Below are 21,000 nucleotides of genomic sequence, written 5' to 3'. Positions count from 1 at the left end.
ATTAATAAAAATAATAGAATACACAAAGCAAGAGATGCACAATGCACTTGCCCATCACCTGTTGACCAATGCCCAGCCAGTCCTGAAGCAGCAGCAGTTCCCTGCCCATCCAGCTCCCCCCAGTTTTATTGCTCATCATGACACCACACAGTGCAGGGCATCCCCTGGGTCAGTTTGAGTCAGCTGAACTGGTTCCCTTCTCCCACAGCTTCTTGTGTAGCCCCAGCCTCCTCCTGGTAGGGCAGCGTGAGAAGCTGGAAAGTACTTTACTCAGTGTAAGTACTACTCAGAAACAACTAAAACATTTGTTGTTATCAGCATTATTCTCATCCCAAATCCAAAACACAGCACCATACCAGCTACTAGGAAGAAAATTAACTCTATCCCAGCTGAAACCAGGACACTTTCCTATTGCACACATTTAGGAAGGATGTAAGCATAACAATTTGCTACTTGGCCATCAGTTTTAGTTTGTAATCACAACATGGAGTCTGAATGAGGTTTTGCAAGTTTACCCATTAGTGAAATGAGTTGAAAATAAAGCAATATAGCCTAACATATGCAAAATGCAAATGGGAGTTCTCTGCTCTACTGTTCATACTCCATTGTGATACTGCAGTATTTGCCCTAGTCGAGTACTTTTTGTTTCAGTTTATAGAACTTGACTTTCCATTCAAAAGTAGTAATAATGCCATAAGTGGTAGCAAAGCTGTTTTCTCTCTCTATAGGTCAGCCTTTCAAAAAATACCATGTGCATGAAAACTCATATATGTGAAGCACTTCTGCAAGTGACAGATATATGCATCAATTTTAATGCAAATAGAATAATGTGGTTCTAACCATAGTCTGACCTAGCTATATATTGTACAACTTTTCCACTAGGGTTGATCTGTGGCATGCTGTGCAGCAGAAGTTGTTTCAAACAGTAGAAAAATCAGACTTCTAAACCTAGAGATTTTGTTGATAGTGGTAATTTAACCCCACCAATTCTGATATCTTATTATATATTCTGTACCAAAACTCATACAATAATTCAGCACCACAGAAAACACAACTATCTTGATTTAAGGCAATATTTAAAATGTTAAAGTGTTGTTAAAATTGTTATAAATGCCGCAGGCCAAAACAATCAAAGCAGTATACCACCAGTGGCAGTAATGAACATTATTCATTTTCAGTGCTAGACATTACTTACCTTAACATGGCTCTGAGCTCCCAGGTTGTATATCTCAGTGGGTTTGACTTCATTAATGATCTTCACCAGGCAGGTGCTGTCCGTGAGGTCACCATAGTGCAGCTTCATGTCTTCAGAGTTTAAGAACACACCATTAATACACTTTAATGCCAAAACAATACAGCATTCTTGGTCCAGACCCTATTCCAAGTTTAAAGTCCAAATGAACACTTATCGCTAAAAGTTAAGAGAACATTGGATAAGTAAAATTTTGCTTTTCTTCTTCTTTAGGCACAGTATTGATATCCCTGCAGGAGTAATAAATATCATTTTAGATTATCTTTTGAATAATATGATTTACCTAGCAACATTTACATCATCTCTTCAATAGCTTACACTTCATTAACCCAAGTTATATAAATTTGATCAATGTCATACTGAATTTCAACCACACACACAAAAAAAGAGCACTCTAGATTAGGGCTTCCTATCTTTCTTTTGCAGAGATTTTTACGAACTTAAGCATACATGACAGCTTTCTCCTCCTTTCCAAAGTGATACCCATGTTTGAGCCTCTCACTGAAAACAATTTCATAACACAGCTACCAAAAAAAGGTACAAAAATGCCTAGGCTTCCTGTAAGGTGAACATTTAGGTGACATTAATGTACAATTACGGTGACATTAATGTACAATTCAGTGCATGACAACTGATTTTGTATTTTCCAGATCTCGATACACAGTGGAAAGTTATTTCACAGAAAACTGTAACTATCAATAAAACATTCTTCATAGCATTACACACAAGTCTCAAATGTAGTTAGTCAGACAGCCATTGTTTAGATCTTTCCTGATTGAGTTTCTAATTTGTGTGTGAAAAAGTGCATAAGAACATGAGTACACTCCCTGTAAAAATTAATACAGCATGTTGCAATGGCTTATTAACTTGTCCTTGGTTTCATACTAACCTGTCAAGAGCTCATCCAAAAGTGAAATTCATTCTGATAAAAATAGATCTTACTTCCTCTTTAAAAACAAGCAAACAAATTATAAAACCACACTGCTACTCATATATTTATTCAAAAAAAAATGTTGCAACTATAGATGAATTAGCCTTTACACTTAGATGCCATATTTACATTTATTTTCATTTGATAATGTTTTTGACTGTATTCTATTTATGTTCACATTTCTTTTTTATCTTGGAGATAAGATCATATTTCAGCACAATTCAGCTATCTTCTCAGTTGACGATGATCACTTTTTTAGGGGCAGTATCATCCATAGATGTAACCATCTTTCAACCCCCAAACTAAAACACAAGGTATATTATGAGAGACCACAATTTTTAAAACATTGTTCAGATATGCCAGTTGTGTTTTTAAGCTGGTGCTTTTTCTTTTAAATAGTTTAAGAAGGCAAGTAACAGGTCACAGTTCTCAGGTGTTCAGTTTTGTACATTCCTTCTGTTTCAACAGGTGATTAAGGCTCTTCAAGTTGATAAAGTCAGAGTCCAACAGGCCACAATATATTCCTGAAATCTGCTTGCACGTCTGCATTGCTTGAAAAAAAGACAGTTCTGAAAAAGGCTTCAGACCCAGTTGAAACTGTGGCTAACAAGTAAGGCACGTTATCATTCTCTTAAAAAATAACTGACTACATTTGAGGGATGGCAAGCAGCTCTCTGCATACACATCCATTAACCACAATGTGGACTACCTTCATTACTGCCACTAATTCTACATGAAAGAACCCCACCATATTTCCACTTGCAGGGAATTCAACTCTTCTGCTTCCAAAATGAAATTCAAGTTCTGCCCATGGACTGCAGCATGCACAATATCCCAAACAGTTGTAAAACAAAAACATTTGGATATTGGTGTTAATCTGTAATCCTCAAAACTGTTGGTGTTCAGATCACTGTAAGGACTGCTGTATTTTTTTTTTCTTGCAACACTGAATAGAGACCACTAGTAAGCATTACTTAAGTGGTTTCTCCGATGGCAGTTTCTACTTTTTTCAAGACAACTCCATGGGCTGGTGGGAGCAGTGAAGAATTGAAATGCACCAGAAAAGAAAGCTTCCCCTAAGCAACAGGGGCAGTCCTGTTTGCCTCTTCTTATTCCATCTGGGAGTTAAATGCAATCTCCCTGAGCGTTGGACCAGCCTTCTGGAGAGAAGGCTTTGGAGAAAGATGTCATTACAAGAAGAGGCTCCAGATCTGAAAAAGTGACTTCCTCCCCAGGCTCAGCAGCAGCAGAGCAAAAAAGAGGTGCCACAGAAAAGCTCCCTCTTCATATGCTAAGGACATCCACTTCTGCCATCATCCCCAGGCCAGAGAGCAGTCTTGGAGCTTCCCAGAGGGAAGGGGGGCTGCCAGCTGGGTTGAGCTAAGCAGAGATGCTCTCCCATGGTTAATTTATATTTAAAGCTCTCACTGTGTGCCTATTTTGGTCTACCATCATCCTCAAAGTTTCTTGGTTGAATGCCTTTTTTGAAGGGTAGGTCTCATTCATTTTCTGACCCATGAGAAAAAGAGGTCTTTCAAGAGTAATATGCTAAGTGGGAAGACCTACTAGAAATGGGGTTTACTGGGTGCAAAGACTCATAAATACAGATTAAATGTCAACACCTTTGGGTAAGTAGTGGTAGACATTAATAAAGTTGTTAACAAAGTTGTCCAATCTAAAAGCCTCATCAAGCAGTAGCTGCAGGGCTTGCTTCTGGGAACCTTGTTTTCCTTCCTGTTTTTCCTGCTTTTTTGGGATGAAGAGAATCACTGTCTATGAAGATCATCTACCCCCTGCAATGTGTAATCAGTTCTTCATGGGAAGAACACATGGCAAACAAGTTTAGAGTTTGTTCACATCAACTACTATTGCTTCTTTGCTTCCTCTACTACTGCCTGGAAACTCATTGTTTCAAGCCAGTTGCCATGGAGCAGCCTTTCCTGAGATTCCAAATGCAATTCCTCCTCTTTCAATTCACATGGCTACATTCTTCAGTTAAAGGAAAATGAGATAAGTGGGGTGAAACACTTCAGGTCTGCTTTCTTTGTTCCCTTCTTCTATCCCTTTCCTTAAATGTTTGTATGCATACTATTTGTGATATGCATTTTCTTCTCAAATCACTTTTCATACTCACAAGATGGTCCTCACAATATATAGGCTCTTTTATTCATTTATTTACTTATTTAGCCTAATTTTACCTTGTAAGTCATAAATTTAAGTCATGGGATACAGTTCTTATGTTTCTCTTGTTGGAAACACAGGGTTCAGTATTCTTCATGAAGATATTTTAAGCAGCAATGTACAGTAAGTAGTAACTATTCACAGTGAATTCCACTGAAGTCATGTCCAAAACATTTTTTTAAAGAGACATGCAAAGAATCAAGTCAAATCTAAAAGCCACATTATTTGTTACAATTTGTTAAATTATGTTCTGTTGGACCATGGTGGGAAGCAGACTTCAAAAGACATGAGATTTGCTTATGGCACAGAGATATTTAGCGATAACACCTCAAATGGGAAGGCTTTCTTTAAGGCAGTGTCAGCACGCACAACTTTACAAAATGTGCATAGCACGAAGAACTACATTTTCAATCAAAAGCTCAGTCCTCCAAACGTCTGCTGAACCGGAACCATGTAATAATTTTTCTCCTCATTAAACAAAGAGTTAACCTCTCCTTACAGTAAAATACCTTGAAACAATTGAGTGTGCACTAAAGTGTAATAATTTCTGATCTCCAAATTATCAGCAAAGTACACAGTAAATTCTTTTCAGCAAATTTCTAGGAGTAATGCTTTTCCATCAGGAAAAATGGGTACTCCTTTCCTTGGATGGGGACATTTTGAAGGTTTGAGCATTCATTCTTTCTGTCATCAGGAAGAATTAATCACATTTCATTTATGTCACATAAGGCTGTCCTCAGACCTCCGTCAGATACTAAGAAGCTCATGATGAAACAGAAGTGGGGTGAAGAACATCAATAACATTTTACCCCTCCAAGAAGGTTCATGTAATAAATAGGAGGTTGCAGGGTGAACTGAAGAACCAAATAAATGCATCTTCTTGATACAAGTTGTTCTAGATATAGTTCTGAGGAGAGCCCACTAACATATCATGTTATTCTCTTACTGTCTCTCTTACTGTACAATATTTTGTACTGTGTGAGTGGGACTAGCTTCACTGTGAAGTCAAAATCCATCTGTCAAAATATGGCCCAGAAACTATGAAGGGAGACCACAAAACTAAAAGAAAACTAGCAATTAAACAAACACCTATTTAAACATGAGATTTCATGCTGTCAGTGATGCAAAAGCCTACTTAGCTGCATCAATAACATATTGATAAATGATTTTTAGGTAAAATGTTTAAGATACCTGCCTCGAACATTTTAGCGTTCCAGTATCTCAATGTTTTCAAACTTCTATAGCTCTTTGGAGGGCCAGCCACTTTGTAATTGCTACAATTTATGCAAGAACCACATCAGTATTTCTGTATAACAGAAAGTGTCTTCCTGTGCCCTTCAAGTTTTCCCCTCTTGGTAATACACCGACACAAATGTATATACTTTGCCACATTTTGATCATAGAAAAATAATTACTTTCCTGAGATAGAAGCTAACATAACAGGAGGCTTAGCTATTAAGTGTTTTTTTGTTGTTTGATTGTTGTTTTTTTTTTTTCAAACAACAAATCCTATATGAAGCATGGCTTAAAAATAACTACTAGTTAATTCAATTCAGTCAGAGGAAACTGGGATTCCCTTCCTGCGTCTGGGAACCTTTCTTTACCAAACAAGCAGACTAAAAAAGCATTAAATATAAAAACAAAGTCTTACTTCCTTCAGTGTGAGCCCGCGGATTCTTATAGAGATGTTCAATCCGGCCTGTATTAAAGGAACTGGATCGACGAACGATTCCATGCACCTGGGGGTTAAACAAGGAAAAATATAAAAGGAAATAGTAAACATAAGAGGGGTAAATGATTTAAACTTGAAAACTTTTATGTTTGCAGTTTTGTGATATTTTAAGAACAGGAGACCCATCATCTCTTCCTTCAGACACATGTACCTTGTCCTTCGATCAGGTAATCAGTTCACCTCCATTCCTAATGGCAGACCTTTACAGTCCAAATCTTAACAAAATACTTTGAGATGTGTTCTGATGATGTCATTTATTTTAGTACCCTTGAGCGGTTTCACCTTCTCCCTTGTTGACACCACTAGCAGCCCAAGCATCACACACAGTACAGAAAACCCACTGAATTGCCCAGGAGAACCGTATCTCCTAGTGAGCTGAACTCGCCAACATCAGTAGAGTTGGAGAAGCAATGTGTGGATCCCAAGATAACTACTTCTACCTGCTTACAGAGAAGCCTTTCTGGAGACAAAGGTGATAGGCATGAAAAAAGCAGGAGTTGTAACTAGGAAAAGGAAAAAGGTGGGCAGGGAGGAGAGGAGGGAAGAAAATAAGGAAGAAAGTGCAGCAGCAGCAAGGCCCAAATATATTTTAGAAAACAGCTGTTATTCACTCTCTGGTGTCTTGGAAGAACAGACAGAACAGTCAGTCCTATTTTTTGCACCTCATGAGTCAGTGTTCTCAGATGGGTTACAAGACACACAGGCAAGTCTAAGACTGCAACACAGGTTGGGAATTTCCTTTAACCAGCCACGATAAATAAGTTGGTAAAAAAGCAGCACTTCTGACTAATGTTAAAAGAAAAGCCTGTTTGTGCCTAATACATTAGATAAATTGTTCTAACGCAGATCCTGTTCCTCCTTATGTAAGATAGCCCCACGCTTGCTGCCAAATTCACGTTAGCTTAGGTTACCTGCTGTAGGAATTGTGTTTGCACAAGTGAAATCAAGCTTCAACATCTTACTGTCCTCCACTTCTCACCATCCTTCATTTCTGAGGGTGATCCTTTTACAATTTGAGGCATTCAAAGCTTGGTTAAGTTGGTCCACCACTTCAGGCTCACTTCATGCTAACTTTACTTTCCTGCTGGTGAGAATACACCAGCAGGAAGAGCTGGTGTGCTGTTTTGGTTTTGTGTTTTGTTTTTGTTTTACACATGGCACAAGCTACAGTTATTTACACAGAGCACACTTTATTCCGTCTTAACTCTGAAATTTAACTGAAAAAAATAAAAAGTATTTACAACCTCAGAGTGAGACCAGCTTGCTGCTTTATGAATGACATTTCAGTGACAAGGTCTGTAATTATAGCTGAACAGATTCATCTTTACAACTTGCACATCAAATCTATGATGTGATTTCCTTGCATTAAATTTCTATTGCCCAGATACACAACAGGCTCATGATATAGCTTGTTCCAGCATTCAAACGCTAAACATCCTGCAACCAAGCAGAATACCTATTTCTTGAAGATCAAGAGGGAACTGAGATACATGGCCACAAAGAAATGAAAAATTGTTTCCCAAACAATGAGTGTATCAATGTACGTTTTAAGTTCTGTACTTAAAACCGCCATCGAGATAATTCCTGGAATGTGTGGACGATTTGTAGGGACATATGGTGTATAGAGAAATGTTTTCAAACATGACACCTCCATAACAACTTCACTTTTGCAAAAGATGCTGGTAATGCTTTGATTACTGAAATGAACATCTGTTTTGCTCAGCAAAACAAGACTTCACCATTTTACAGTATCAAGTTATTCAGAAGGAAAAACACTTCAACCGTCCTAGCAAAATCAGACATTTAGCCTAAAATCCAGATGAGGTCTCTGATCTCTCAATTCTCTCTGAATTAAATCATGCTGAAAATCAAGTTCACACAAATGATTGACCAATAAGTCAAACCTTGCCAGCTCAACGCTTGATGAAAGATTGCACTTGCAAGAGCTTTGAGTCAGCTGAATGACTGCGATACCAACATTTGACCAATGAGATGTGTTAAATGCAATCACCCCAGGACTTCAAAATGCTTCAAACAAATCCAGGGAGCCTTTTGCATCCAGCAACTACAAGAAAACAACCCCAGCTTTTTTTTTTTTTTTTTTTAACCTCCCACTCCTTTTTCTGGTATGCACATACAAGAGAAAGAAAGCCTGCCAAATGCTTAATCCATGACAGCAATATTACTGTAAAAAATGATGAAAGGTACCTTTGTCTGCATGGGACAGGTGAAATGCAAACTTTGTGACAAGCCAAAATGTGTGCAAACAGGTTAATCTAGTTAAGAATGTAAGATCGGTGGATTTTCTCTCAATAGGGCTTGATTTTTAGATAGATCACAATTAAAAAAATGAACAGTAAAACAAATGACCTTGGTTAGGGAGGCAATCAATCAGTTATCACATTTACCCCAGCATTGAGTTATTCAGGAACTGAGGTTTCCAGCTAGGAACACAATAAAGAATTTCAACAAACAGATGGAGATTTGAGGAACAAAAAGGAAAAACCCTCTACCCTCTTATTGTAATCTTGCTACTATGAAAAAGATCCATATATTGCCGTATGGGGTCAATTAATATTTCATTTTAGTTGCAGTTAGCAGTTCTCATTTCCTCATGGACTAGGAAAAGAGCACATGCTTTTATCTGTAAGACAGCAGAAGCTACCACAATGATACTTCTCATCCCCAAGTGGAATGGAGAAGTAGTAAAAATAATCTATTTACAACACTGAAAAAACAGTAATTGGATCAATCAACAAAAGCAGCAGAAATAATGTAATGAGCAAGGCAAGAGTAACCATGTGCAAAAGCACGCCAAGTGCTGACCTGCTGAGAAGTCTTCTTACTAAGCAACAAAGCAATGTTACAACAGACATAATTAGCCAATATTAGCGAGCATTAAACTTTTACTGACCCAGAAAATACTCCATTGTGAAGAGATTAATTTGACCATCCCTTTTCTTCCTTTCTCTTCTACTATCATACCTCTGGAAGCATCTTTCATGACTAATTTGGCTAGCATTCTCAGACATATGTCCACAGCAGTTCAAACCCACTGAATCATTCCATAATTATGTGATTGTTCCACTGGTGGTCCACAGAAAAAAAAAAAAAAAAAAAAAAAGTGTGATTGGCAGGTTAAGTTACACGGTAGGAAATAATCTGATTCCCTTTATTTTAAGGGAAAGGTCAATAAAATCATTTGCTAAGCAAGAATATAACGAAAGCAAAATGCAAGGTTTTCATTAAAGTACGGCTGCTGAAATAAGAGGGCCATTAGTGTCGAGAGAGACAAAAAGAACAAGAGATCCTTATTCCTTTATGTGGTGCATTGCATCATAAATTATTCCCTAATTCCTTACGGTTTTGGCTCACACAGGTTACTGCTTATCTGAGTTGGCGGGAAACATGCAAAGCAGCTATACCCTGAGGAGGAGAGGGAATCCACCAGTGGACATTAGATGATAAATAGTACAATAAGCTGGCATGATTACAGGCCGTGTTGCACATTCCTCTCTGGAGTTTTGATTTGTTATCTAGGGTTGAGTGGAAAACATACACAGAGGACAGAAGCAAAGGAAGCTAGAGCAGCGGCATCCAAGTGATTCCATCAGCCTGCAGTTGGTCACCGAGTCACTCACCTCGTAGCCTTTTTCCAGCAGGAACTCAGCCAAGTACGATCCATCCTGGGAAGAGAAAGATATAGGAAAGTGTTAGAAACACAGCGAATGGGCCTGGGAGATTTGGACTGGCTACTCTCTCAAAAAAAGGGAAGACAAATTTTGCAATGAGTTGACTGAATAGAAAACATATACTTTGACTTCCCTAGATTTATGCACTGACCTAGAATGCTAGGGATGCTTTTTGGTTAATTTTAGATTAAGAAGCAGTATATTTTAAAATAACTTGCTTACAAATGCTGGTTGAGAACTCCTGTCTCTTGAATCTCTTCCCAAGTTCCATTATAAAGTGTCTGGGGACATCTTTCCAAAATATCCTAACCGCAGCAGTTACTGAATTTGAACTATTTTGGAGATAGGGAAGGAAAAACATTCTAAAGTTTAGTGCACTGACAACATACCAATAGGTTTCTGTAGCACCATGTCACACACATCTCTGTGCTCACACTCCTTCCATAAGCAGTCTAAAGAGCAATCATTCTGCTTGACCTACTGAGTTTTTCAAAAAACATCCCTAGCACACTTCATATTTATATTACTGAATACAGGCCTCTACCATTATTTGTATATCATTGAGGGTAGAGAGGTGTTCCCCCTCTCTCCTCTCCTTTTTGAATGCCTGTCAAAAAAAATTACAAAACTCCCCAATAGCAAATGCTTCAAAGCACATGTTTTCCTGAAAGAAAATGATTTTCCTGGCATCACTATTGCCAGGATTTCAAAATACAGAAAGTCACATTATCCTCAAATTTATATGTACCATCGCAAATCCAGCAAAGTTCACCCCTCTGGAATGAGGGCTAACCAATGCAGTGAATATCAGTCATGCCCATAGTCTGTTTCTTTTGCTTTCTTGAATTAATTGTTTCCTTTAATAATGTAAGAGCATTCCAGAGTCAATTGCCTTGCCTCAGGAACGCCATAAAAACATGGAATACCACCTTTGCTCACATGCTTAAGCTCTGTTATGTGCATCTGCCCTGACATGATCCTGGCCAGAGACACCGAAGTACAAAACTGAACACACAGCTCTTTGGTCCTTTTTTTTTTTTTTTTTAAACCATCTTTCTGGAGAGCAACCTCTCACCTAAGATTAAATGAACTTTTCTCATCTCAGACTGCCTAAGGAGAATAACAAAATGAAGAAAGAAATTTGAGAAGCACCAGGAGGCCCTAAAGCAGCAGGATGGCCTATGGAGGGTAGTACGTTGATGGCAAAATCATGCTTAAATTGACACACAATGGCAGGGTGCAGGGTACTACTGTGTGTTTAAAACTCCAGCATTGCTGAAATTAAAGCCTTGATGGTGCAAATGCTTCGAAGTCTTACACAGCCTAGAAGAGCCTAAAACCACAGAAGTCTCAGCTTACACGTACTCCTCCCAATGTACGTACAATGTGCATGTGCTCACAGCTTCCTACTCGCAACTTCCCAGTGCCTGTAACCAGAACGGACCATGGCACTGGTTGATCTGGAACAAACAAGCCATGTGTGCCATGGAATCACTGGAACAGTATGTGCTCCTGGACATCACACAGAACAAGATCCCATTGAAGGGAGAAGCAAAGAAAGGGCAATGGAAACTCTGGAGAAATACGTGGTTGGGCCCAAAAGCCTTTCAAGTAGTTGTTTCTCTTAGTAAATACCCCAGGATTTAGCAGAGGTGGATCGGGGAAAACTCCCTAAGACCCCTTGGTTATGCATTCGACCAAACTAAACAAAAAGGAGGTGAAAGTGGGAAACCCAGGGAGTGCAAAGGAGATGAAGAAAGAAAGGCTGTGATTGCTTAGGAAGTTGACGTGAAACAGACTCAACTAGGATTGAACCCTGTCAATAAGGTCTTGTTCTTCTCACCCGGGCCATTGCTCAGACTTTCCAATCGCACTGGAACATTTTGAACCAGCAGTGGCATTTGCTTCCTCTGTGCTTCCTTTCCAGGTCTATCAAGTGATAGGGCAGGGCTTCACAATGAGTGGGAAACAGGCAGCAAGTGTGAAAGCTACTGGTCTCTGGCTGTAGCACGGCACAGCTGATTTACTGTCTGCTAATCGCACACAATGCAGATTCGAGCTGTCCTGCACTATGACACATTATCACAGAAAGCCCCCAACTTTCACATTTCCCTTCCTTTTCGTTTCAGTATAGCAGCCGTCAGTAAGAATGGTAATCAGAACAGCAAAGTGCCTAAGAGTTTGCAGCTTGTAAGGGCAGCAGCTTCAATCTTTTCCTAACAGGATCAAGGAGCTATGAATTATTAAGCAAGCTCTGTTAAGTGGTTTAAGCCTACGTTATGCATATAAATTCTGGTACTGAAGCTATGTATTTTGACTTATACTATAGAGCTTTCAGTGTTCCAGGATCACTAAACCAGGAAAGGAGCATTAAGGGAACTTGGTAATTAGCAAGAAAGTTCAATTTTTGTTAGAGGTAGCAGCTTTTGCTTCGAGTCACAAAGCCTCAGAAGACAGAAGTACTTCCCTTTGTGGAAAAAAAAAAAAACACATCCATTTTAATAAAAGACAATAGGCTATAAACTACTTTAGGTAGAATCGTAGAGAGACCTGGCTCCAGACCATTTTGAACAGTCAAAACAGTTTGACAAGACTGGTTACATAAACCGCCTCAGTTAAAGCAGTTCTTCATCAGCACACTGACATATCAGACTTGAAGAATCACTTCACCACCTTCAGCCAAAGAAGCTTGAAAGCATATGCAAAGAATGATACTTAGCTGGCTTCCAATACACAGCAGCAGGCTTCCAACTGCAGCTGTCTTACAACATGTCTGTAAAATTCCCAGACAAAAGAAAACAGTCATATAAACTAGAGTGAGACAACCTTAGGATGCAATATTTTATATTTAATACAGTAGTTAATGTCAAGAACTTCAATAAACTTTGACGTGCTATCAAAGAAAACCCCTTCCAACAGAGCAAAGAAATTGAGACATATACAAGAGTTAGAGCCTTACCACAAACATCTAAAATAAAAGTAACATTTGACTTGATCTATGAGCAAAGAATAGGATCATTTATACAGAAAACTGAAAGTAAGGGGAATTAAATAGCTTGTTTAACTATCCAAGTCTCCTCTATTTTGTACTGTTCTTCACGGGGAAATCGCATTTGTACCCATGGACTAATTTCAAACATACTGACACATTCAGATAAGGCTGTAAAAGCAATCCCAAATGCAAGACATCGTCCTTTGATGTGACCAGTTCCAGTAACCTCCCACAGAGTTCCTGGAATCAAGAACTAAGCTACACATCCTACCTGAACGTTTGTAATTTAGAGAGGAATCCTCCTTCCCTACAGCTCCTTTCTACTAAAGAAAGAGAAGCAGAAAGCACCAGACAAACAAGTGAAGAGAGATCACGAGTAGGATATAGAGTTCTCATTACATTTCCTTGAATTCTGTGGGAAAGAATAGAGATGGTTTGTTTGTTGTTGTTTGTTTTTACAGAAGGAGGATAAGGAATTAAAACCTAACACAAGTGAGGCAGGTGTACCATAACCATTACAAAGAGAAGAAGGGACTCTCAGAGAAGAGGATTGGAGTGGGGGTATGAACATTTTAGAGGAAACATCTCCACAGTACCGTGGTGAAGATGACATCCCACACAAACATGCAATTTTATAACAAAGCCATACAAATCACTGAGAAATCTTGCTGAAGATCCTAACGAAACTGTCCACCAACAGCCCAGATCTCTACTTGTTTCTAAAACAGAGTAGGTATCAACCAGAACCTGCAAAACCCGGCTCCAGCCCAGAAGAGAGACAGCCACAGAAAAACCATCACATCATTGGGTAACATAGCAGGGGAGAGAGTCTGAGTACTGCGCTGTCTTCCTTGCTTCTAATGCCTGCCCATCTGCAAATATATTGGGAGTAGAGCCTGAGAACATAAAACACAACAACTTCAGTCAGATGCAGTGTTTGAGGACGGTTTATATCTTTTTAATACTTTTCATATTATTAAGGTGGGTATGATGAAATATCTATCCGTGTCACATGCTTATAGACCTTCTCTGTACTTTCTGCAGCTCCTATACCAGGTTTTCAGACTTCCTTTTGGGAAAAAATGCCATATTTTTCCAACAAAGACCAAAGATAGTTATACTCACAAAGTTCACAGTTGAAAAAGGCTAATGACATACCCTTAAGAATAAGACTACAACGGTGAGTTCATGGCAGTTCAAAATATAGATGGTGTCAATTATCAAAGTCATTCATAACAATCCCGAACTCCTTTTGAATTACAAGCTATAGCTGTGCTCTGAAGTCAAATTTTGATAGGTTTAATTAGCCTGTTCAGGGGAAGAAACATGAAGAGAAGAGGTACAAATTCAGACACAGGACACGGGTTTTTATTTCTTGAAGGATTTTTTTCCACCAACGTTGCACCATCACAATGTTTCTTTATACTGATTTAAAGGAAAAAATATATACTTTCATTAAGATACATAGAACTGGTGGCACTAGTAGCCTTCTACAAGCTTCATCGAGTTTTAAACTTTCATATAACTATAGACTAATGCTACTTCAGTGACTTAAGTTGGACTGCAGTGACAGATTCATTGGAGCAGTGAACGTATACCATTCTAAAGCAACATCTAAATGATTTTAATAACAATCCATAATAAAAACTATTCATTTATTTATAGCATGACATAACGGCCTTCTTTCAAAAAAAAAAAAAAAGAAATCTGAAAGAGTAATACAGTGTAATGTTATTTTTGCTGAAAAATGCATACTTCTAATCGTTTTCAATGATTTATGGAGGAAATAAGTATTTTTTGTAGCTACTATAAACAGAACAGTGCTGGACTTTGTCTCAAGTCTTCAAGGCAGCATTTGAGGTAAAGCATTAAAGCATGCATTAAAAAAATCCTCCATACTGAAAAAAGGAAGAATTATGAACTCTGAAGTTTTTAACTGATTTATTAAAGCTGCCACCCTACAAATGCAGTAGCTATTTTGCTATTCAGATTTGTATTCTGGCCAAGTAAGAATAGGAAAACAAGTGTCCTTTTGTTCTCGAAAAAGAAAAAGTCAAAAGGTAATAAATTCTTAAAAAAATACAATTTTTAACATTCCTCACAATTGCAGGTTTTTGTAATGCATTAAATGCAGTACAACAAAAAACTAGACATGAGGAAGAACTATTAGCAACATCAGAGGCATTCTAATTACATTACTCTGTCCTTTTTCAATTAAGAGTCATTTAAAAGAAAAGCGAAGTTGCTTTGGAAAAGTGAATCACCATGTTATTTCCGAGTCTGAGCTCCTTCTGACTTCCAACGCTATTCCACTGGTAAACTATTAAGTTATATTAAGAACTGCAAGTGCTGTTACATACAACAGCAAAAACTTTTTCTTCCTTCCTCCCTTTGCAGTTATCTTTATCCAGAACAATGTTACCCGCATCATCAATATTTATAGCTATTTTACTGCGAACCTGGGCATAGACACTTGTCTTAAAAAACTTTCTGTGCCTTTCTAGAGCCAATACAAACAGAATAATAACCTTGTTTAATTAAAAGTGAGCCTTACAGTTAGGAGAGGCAACCAGTTAGGAGTTTTGGCTTAGATCAAGCCAACAACAGAAACAAATGGAAGTGCAATGCTGCCTAAGTGATTTTTGACATTTTTGAGTATCAAAGCAGTCTAAATCAGATTCTATGATATCCAACAGCCTGCAGCTGTCATACAAAAAAAAATCTTAGTTTGGGTAAAATGAATTACACCAAACTGATTACACTAAGGTGTGTGTTTATGTTTTGTTTCTTTTTTTTTGTTGTTGTTGTTTTTTTTAATGATTGTAAGAAAATCTGATACCTAATGTGTTATTTCCAAATATGCTTACCACAAATTTCCCAGTGAAGACAGTCAGATGCTTGACAGGCTTTTTTTTTTTTTTTAAATCATGCCCTCTAAACACTCAAACACTGAGGTACCCAAAAATAACTGCTAGTTTTCAGATGTGTCCAAAGAACTATTTTTGTAAAGAGGAAAAGTATCAGTAAAGCAGCTTTAAAGATTTTAAAGAACAAGCCTTTCCCAAATTCATGTAAGAAGCCATAATACATTACATCTTTCTTCTGATATGAATGTGGGCAGTATACTAAAGTAAACCAATTACGAACTCTAAATTTGAGAAAAACCTAGCTATATTTTTCTGTCTCACTAGTGAAACCACAGGGATTGTAAGAATGTGTCAAAAAGCTCTATAAACATGGCAACACAAATCATATGGATGACAGTCCACGAGAAAATTAAAACTTCTACGTAGTGTTTGTAATGGAAACCTGCAACACTTAACAGCCACAAGATGATGGTTTTGTCCACCCTCATGGTCCTTCACCTTTCCAAAGCAGTAGCAGCAATTCCCACTAGCAGCAGCCACGAGCTTTCTGGATATGCCCATCCTCTAGCACCCAGACTAATCCACCAGACCTTACTGCTGAAACCTCTCGATCTGCAAACAAATGCAAAATAACTAAGACCAAACACTGCTTGGTGGAAATCCGGACAAGCAGACCTGGTTGCACAGAGCAAAGAAACCAGTGAACTCAGAACTAAACTGCAGGGCAGCTTCTGAAAAGTAGGATCTTAGCCTCACATTTTGAAAGAGTCAGGATTCATTGCTGCAATGAAAAAAAGCCATAACGTCCAGAAAGAGTTTTGGAAGAAACACGGCGTCTGTTATGATCACAGCACCTAAGTAATTTTGTGAACTGACACAAGGAGGAAAAGATGAAGTCTTAGCCATAATCTTAACGTGGCATCTTTACCATCAACAACCTGGAAACATCAAAGCAAAAGCAGTTAACGTTGCTTTGACTGCAACTGGCAAGGCCACCTGAACCTATGACCATAGCTCAACATGTGTCATACCAGATGAGAACCCACTTTATTCCCATGGAGCTTTTGATGGAGCTTTTTTCCTCCTACGACAGCTGCTGAGGTTAGAGCTGCTTTCACCATCATATCACCAGAGTCCCCTGCTGATAATCCAGTAGGCTTTCTGACACCGATGTTCACTGCCTGAGCATATATTACTTTAACTTTATCCTAAGACCTCTTCTCCTCTGATTGTCCCCACACTTTGTTTTTTTAAATAAAGGATTGCAAGGTATATTATTTCAGACAAACAACACAAACATAACACTTGCTATCTCACTTGCATGAGACCAAACATAACAAGGGAGATGTAAATGAATGTACACAGGAGAAAAGAGTTTGAATTCAATCTTCTCTACTCATCAGCTTTAAATATGAACTTAGGAATTTAGTCTGAAACTTCATTTATTTACAGACAAAGAAGAACAGAAGGAAATCATGTTATAGTTGCAATAGAGAAGCAATGTGCAGTAAGCCAACTTCATTTTTCTTCAGTGTTTCCATGGTTATAAGTTTGAAAATGCAGTCAGGAATGCTCAGCTGGTATTTCTGAGCTTCAACAGCTCTCAGTCTTGCAGTACTTGCTTAGGTTGAGTGACAGCACTGATACACGCAGCACCAAACTGATACAGCAGTATAGTCTTGGTGGTCTGGCAGAGCAGTGATACAGCCTGCAAGTCATAGGAGCAACCAGTGTTTCCTGGACAGCTGAAACCCTAGGATAAGACCCCTTGTGCTGTAGCTGATCATCCGCTCTCAGGCATTACTTCTCCCATTCAGCATGGTGGAAGCCCAGCACTCAGTGGTCTGACATCCCCTGAAGCACAAACAGTTTTTCAGGAACTCTGCTTGTTTGTGTAATTCCTCTCTTCATTTCAGGTTTATTAGTGAAGATCAGAAAGAGCGAGAGAGATGTTTAATAGGTGACCCCCAACACTATCCACACTGTTGTAAATATTTTAGTGACCAAGATTAGTTGCTCCTTAGTCTCTACTCTACAGGTGTTTTTATTACCTGAAACAGGGGCACGCTAAGTATTTTGAGTCTTAAATACATAAAGCTATGCTTCAAAACAATGAAAAAGACACACAAATGATAGGACTCCTGAGATGACAAGCGCTTCCTATATCTCCTGAAAGATCATCCTCACAAAATCTTGGGAACAATTTGGCAAATCGAAGGAACACACTCTACAAATACTTGAATACAATGCTTTTAAACCGTTTTTCCAAAGACAACACTCTGAAATCCATGTTTTGCCACACGTTTTTATTATGCTCAGAAGCTGCGCTGTCAGGTATTTTTGGACAAGAGGCTGAATATACTTCAAAAAGTTTTGTTGTTTGCTTTTATATAGTCTAGGATTTTTTATTTTATTTTATTTTTTTGCAGTTACGTTCTATAGTCCAATTGTAAATAAAGAAATACATGGCTGGTACATCTTGATTAGGTACATAATTTACCAATGAATGCAACTACCTATTCAGATAGTGCATGCCTTCCTCTGGAAGTGCTGACAGCCACTGATGAAGATGCCTAATTATATACTAAGAGCACTGATATTTATTAAAATAGATTGATTGAAAGTGGACATTAGACCTGATACCTCTCTTCCACAGGGCCACGTGGACTAGCTCTTGTTAATCAAGTGCTCAGATTCCCCATGAACTGAGCTTCCTGGTGGCAAGGAGCCAGGCAGGCCGAGCAGGATAAGAATTATCTAGGCGATAGACTGCAAAGGGATGCAATGTTTTTTCAGAGAAGGTTGGCGAAGGTCATCTTTTATTTACAGATCCTGTACAATGCCTTGCGTACCCGACTTCAGTTTTCCCCTGTCAGCTTAGAAAGGGGAAAAAAAACATGCAGTTCCACCAATTGCCAAGGTTTTTGTCTAAGGGGAACTTAGAAAAGGAAAGTGAGCAATCATGTCTGTTTATCCTATCTGTCATGAGCAGGATCTGGAATAGGCAACTACAACATTGCCAACAGAATACCTATTCAATTCATAAAATACTAAAAGTCACCTGTAGTCTGAGTTCGCACATCGCCCCCTAGTATCAGGTTCAAGTACAATTATCAGAAGAATTTCCAGCTAGCTGGTCTGCAGCTGCGTTATGAATGGCTTCCTAATTACGATTAGGGCAGAGCTATAATCAGGGTAAAGCAACCGTAAAGTCTAAGTATTTCCAGTTCGGTTTTACTCCGATGAATTATGCAATTTCACACAGATCTCTGAAAACAGAAGAACTGTTTAAAACTTCTACAAAGAAGTCTTTAAGAAGCATCAAAACAAATTGCTTTAAAGAGCTTGTCACAAACATTTCTTTAACTTCTTTCATTTGCTGTTCCACAAAACCTGAAACTAGTTAAATTTAACTGACTTTACAAGCTGTGGAGAGACTGAGTACATAGGACACATTTTAGTCATTTTTGTCTGTATTCATAGCAATTTCCTCTAATCTCAAGGTTTCTTAGCAGTTCGTTTGAATCACTTTGCGCCCTAGAAACTACAGGAAATACTACGGAAACCTCCCTGTCTAACTTTCTTTGTAAGCTGTTCTGTTACATTTATTCCTGGTTGAGTTCATAGCGGCATACCAAAGCCGAGCAATTCAGCATCACAAGCATTACCAGCTTAAATCTTCAAAAAATTCCTTAGTTTAGTTGCCAAGTGACATGAAGGCACACTAACTGAACAAATAAAGCAGTTTGCAAAGAAGTAAAGCATGAAGAAACTGGTATCTAGTTTATTAATAAGCTGTTTTCTATTTTTTTTTTATTTATTTTTTTATTTTTTAAAGAAATTTAGAATTTCCATATCATTCACAGGAAACAAACTCCACTGGTTTTGTTAACTATCACATGCACATAAAGCAAAGTACAAGAAATGTTTCCAAGATTTTCAGAAATGGGGATTCAATATAACAGTTTCCTCTGAACAGGATACTAAGCACCTCAGTAGAACATAATTTTTTTTTATATATATATACACACACACATATATATATACGTGTGTATGTATGTATATGTATATATGTATATATATACACTCAAAAAATAAGTTCCTAAAATAAAGTACCAGGGTCATCTTTTTAACAGTATTAAGGATTACAGATTAACACCACCATGCAGATGGCTATTTAGATTAGTTTTTATGCTTCATATTTGCAGATTCAGATGCTACCTGGCTTTTGCCTGTGCTAAGACAACACCTCCAGCAGTTCAGGACAACATCATCAAGAAATTGCGTCTTGTATCTTATGAAGCTTCTTGAATGCTTATTCATCAAATCAAAACATGCGAAAAGTAGTCAGAAAAAGGAAGTTTTCACTGAACTATATCACACTAGGAAAACTAATTTAAGCAGCCTTTTAAAGGTTTGTCATTTCCACATCAACTAGGCTACTCTGCATCAAACATCCGTCTTACCCTTCTACCTTATTCCAAGAGAAAGGGCATGATCCATTTTCCTCCCATCCCTACCCTTGAGGACTATCCATTACTTGAAATGTTTCAAGAGGCACTGTAACAGAAATGTGACTTAACACCAGACTACAGATTACCCGTGCCCTCAAACTATACTACCTGGGATTGCCTAGATGAGCATCCTTACTATTTAGGGGCTGACTGCATCTAATTTGGGCATCTGGAAATACACTGAAGGATTTGTCTCAACAGAAGCATCAGCAAATATGCTGACAACTAATAGGTGTATACAAGCAGACAGCTAGGTTTAACTCTACTCCACCCTCAAAGAAAATGAGGGTTAACACCAGCAGGATTTTTGTAGGAAGTTACTTGATTTATTACAACTCAGAAAGAACCCTACACAAACTGCTCTGAGATAGTGGTTAAAAAAAAATAAAAATCATCCTTCAGGATCTAAGGCACCACAGCTACCTCCCTTTTTCCCCCGTTGAGGCTGATCACACCGCCCATCTGACAACACTGCCTCATTCATTCATCCAGAGTTGTGATTAGCACTGCAACCATCTGTGCGATCTGCTGTGTGCAGACCATCCACAAATACAGGCAGCCATCCAGCTTTCCATTCTGCTCCTGTGGCAGAAATCCAAACAAAAAACCACGGCTTCAGGTTTTTGGACGTCTTGTTTGTCAATACGGCTTTGCTGCTTCAAGAGAAGCTCAACAAGTTGAAGGACTAGAACAGCGTTAGCTGGTGCAAAATTCCCAGAATCTCCTTTCAGCTGGATGCCTATGCAACGTTTAGGTCAAGCACTCGGCATATCTGCATGGCTTGTGGCAGGAATATGAACTCTTCTAGTTCTGAGAAAATTAGAAGTGACAACAGTCCT

The 21,000-nt window shown here is 38.4% G+C and overlaps 1 protein-coding gene across 1 annotated transcript in view; it reads right to left on the bottom strand.

Annotated features, from left to right (window-relative positions):
• The window catches only part of GMDS (GDP-mannose 4,6-dehydratase), a 407,324-nt gene that overhangs the window by 339,984 nt on the left and 46,340 nt on the right, over positions 1 to 21,000 (bottom strand). The window contains exons 2-4 of the mRNA XM_068670937.1: positions 9,738 to 9,782; positions 6,016 to 6,103; positions 1,196 to 1,305 (exon numbers count right to left, since the gene is read on the bottom strand). Of these exons, the coding sequence (XP_068527038.1) occupies positions 1,196 to 1,305; positions 6,016 to 6,103; positions 9,738 to 9,782 (243 nt within the window). The remainder of the gene's footprint in view (positions 1 to 1,195; positions 1,306 to 6,015; positions 6,104 to 9,737; positions 9,783 to 21,000) is intronic.

This window comes from Anas acuta, chromosome 2 (assembly GCF_963932015.1).
Source record: "Anas acuta chromosome 2, bAnaAcu1.1, whole genome shotgun sequence".
NCBI lineage: Eukaryota > Metazoa > Chordata > Aves > Anseriformes > Anatidae > Anas > Anas acuta.
The sequence above is the reverse complement of the archived record's forward strand: the minus strand, read 5'-3'. Positions and strand labels throughout refer to the sequence as shown.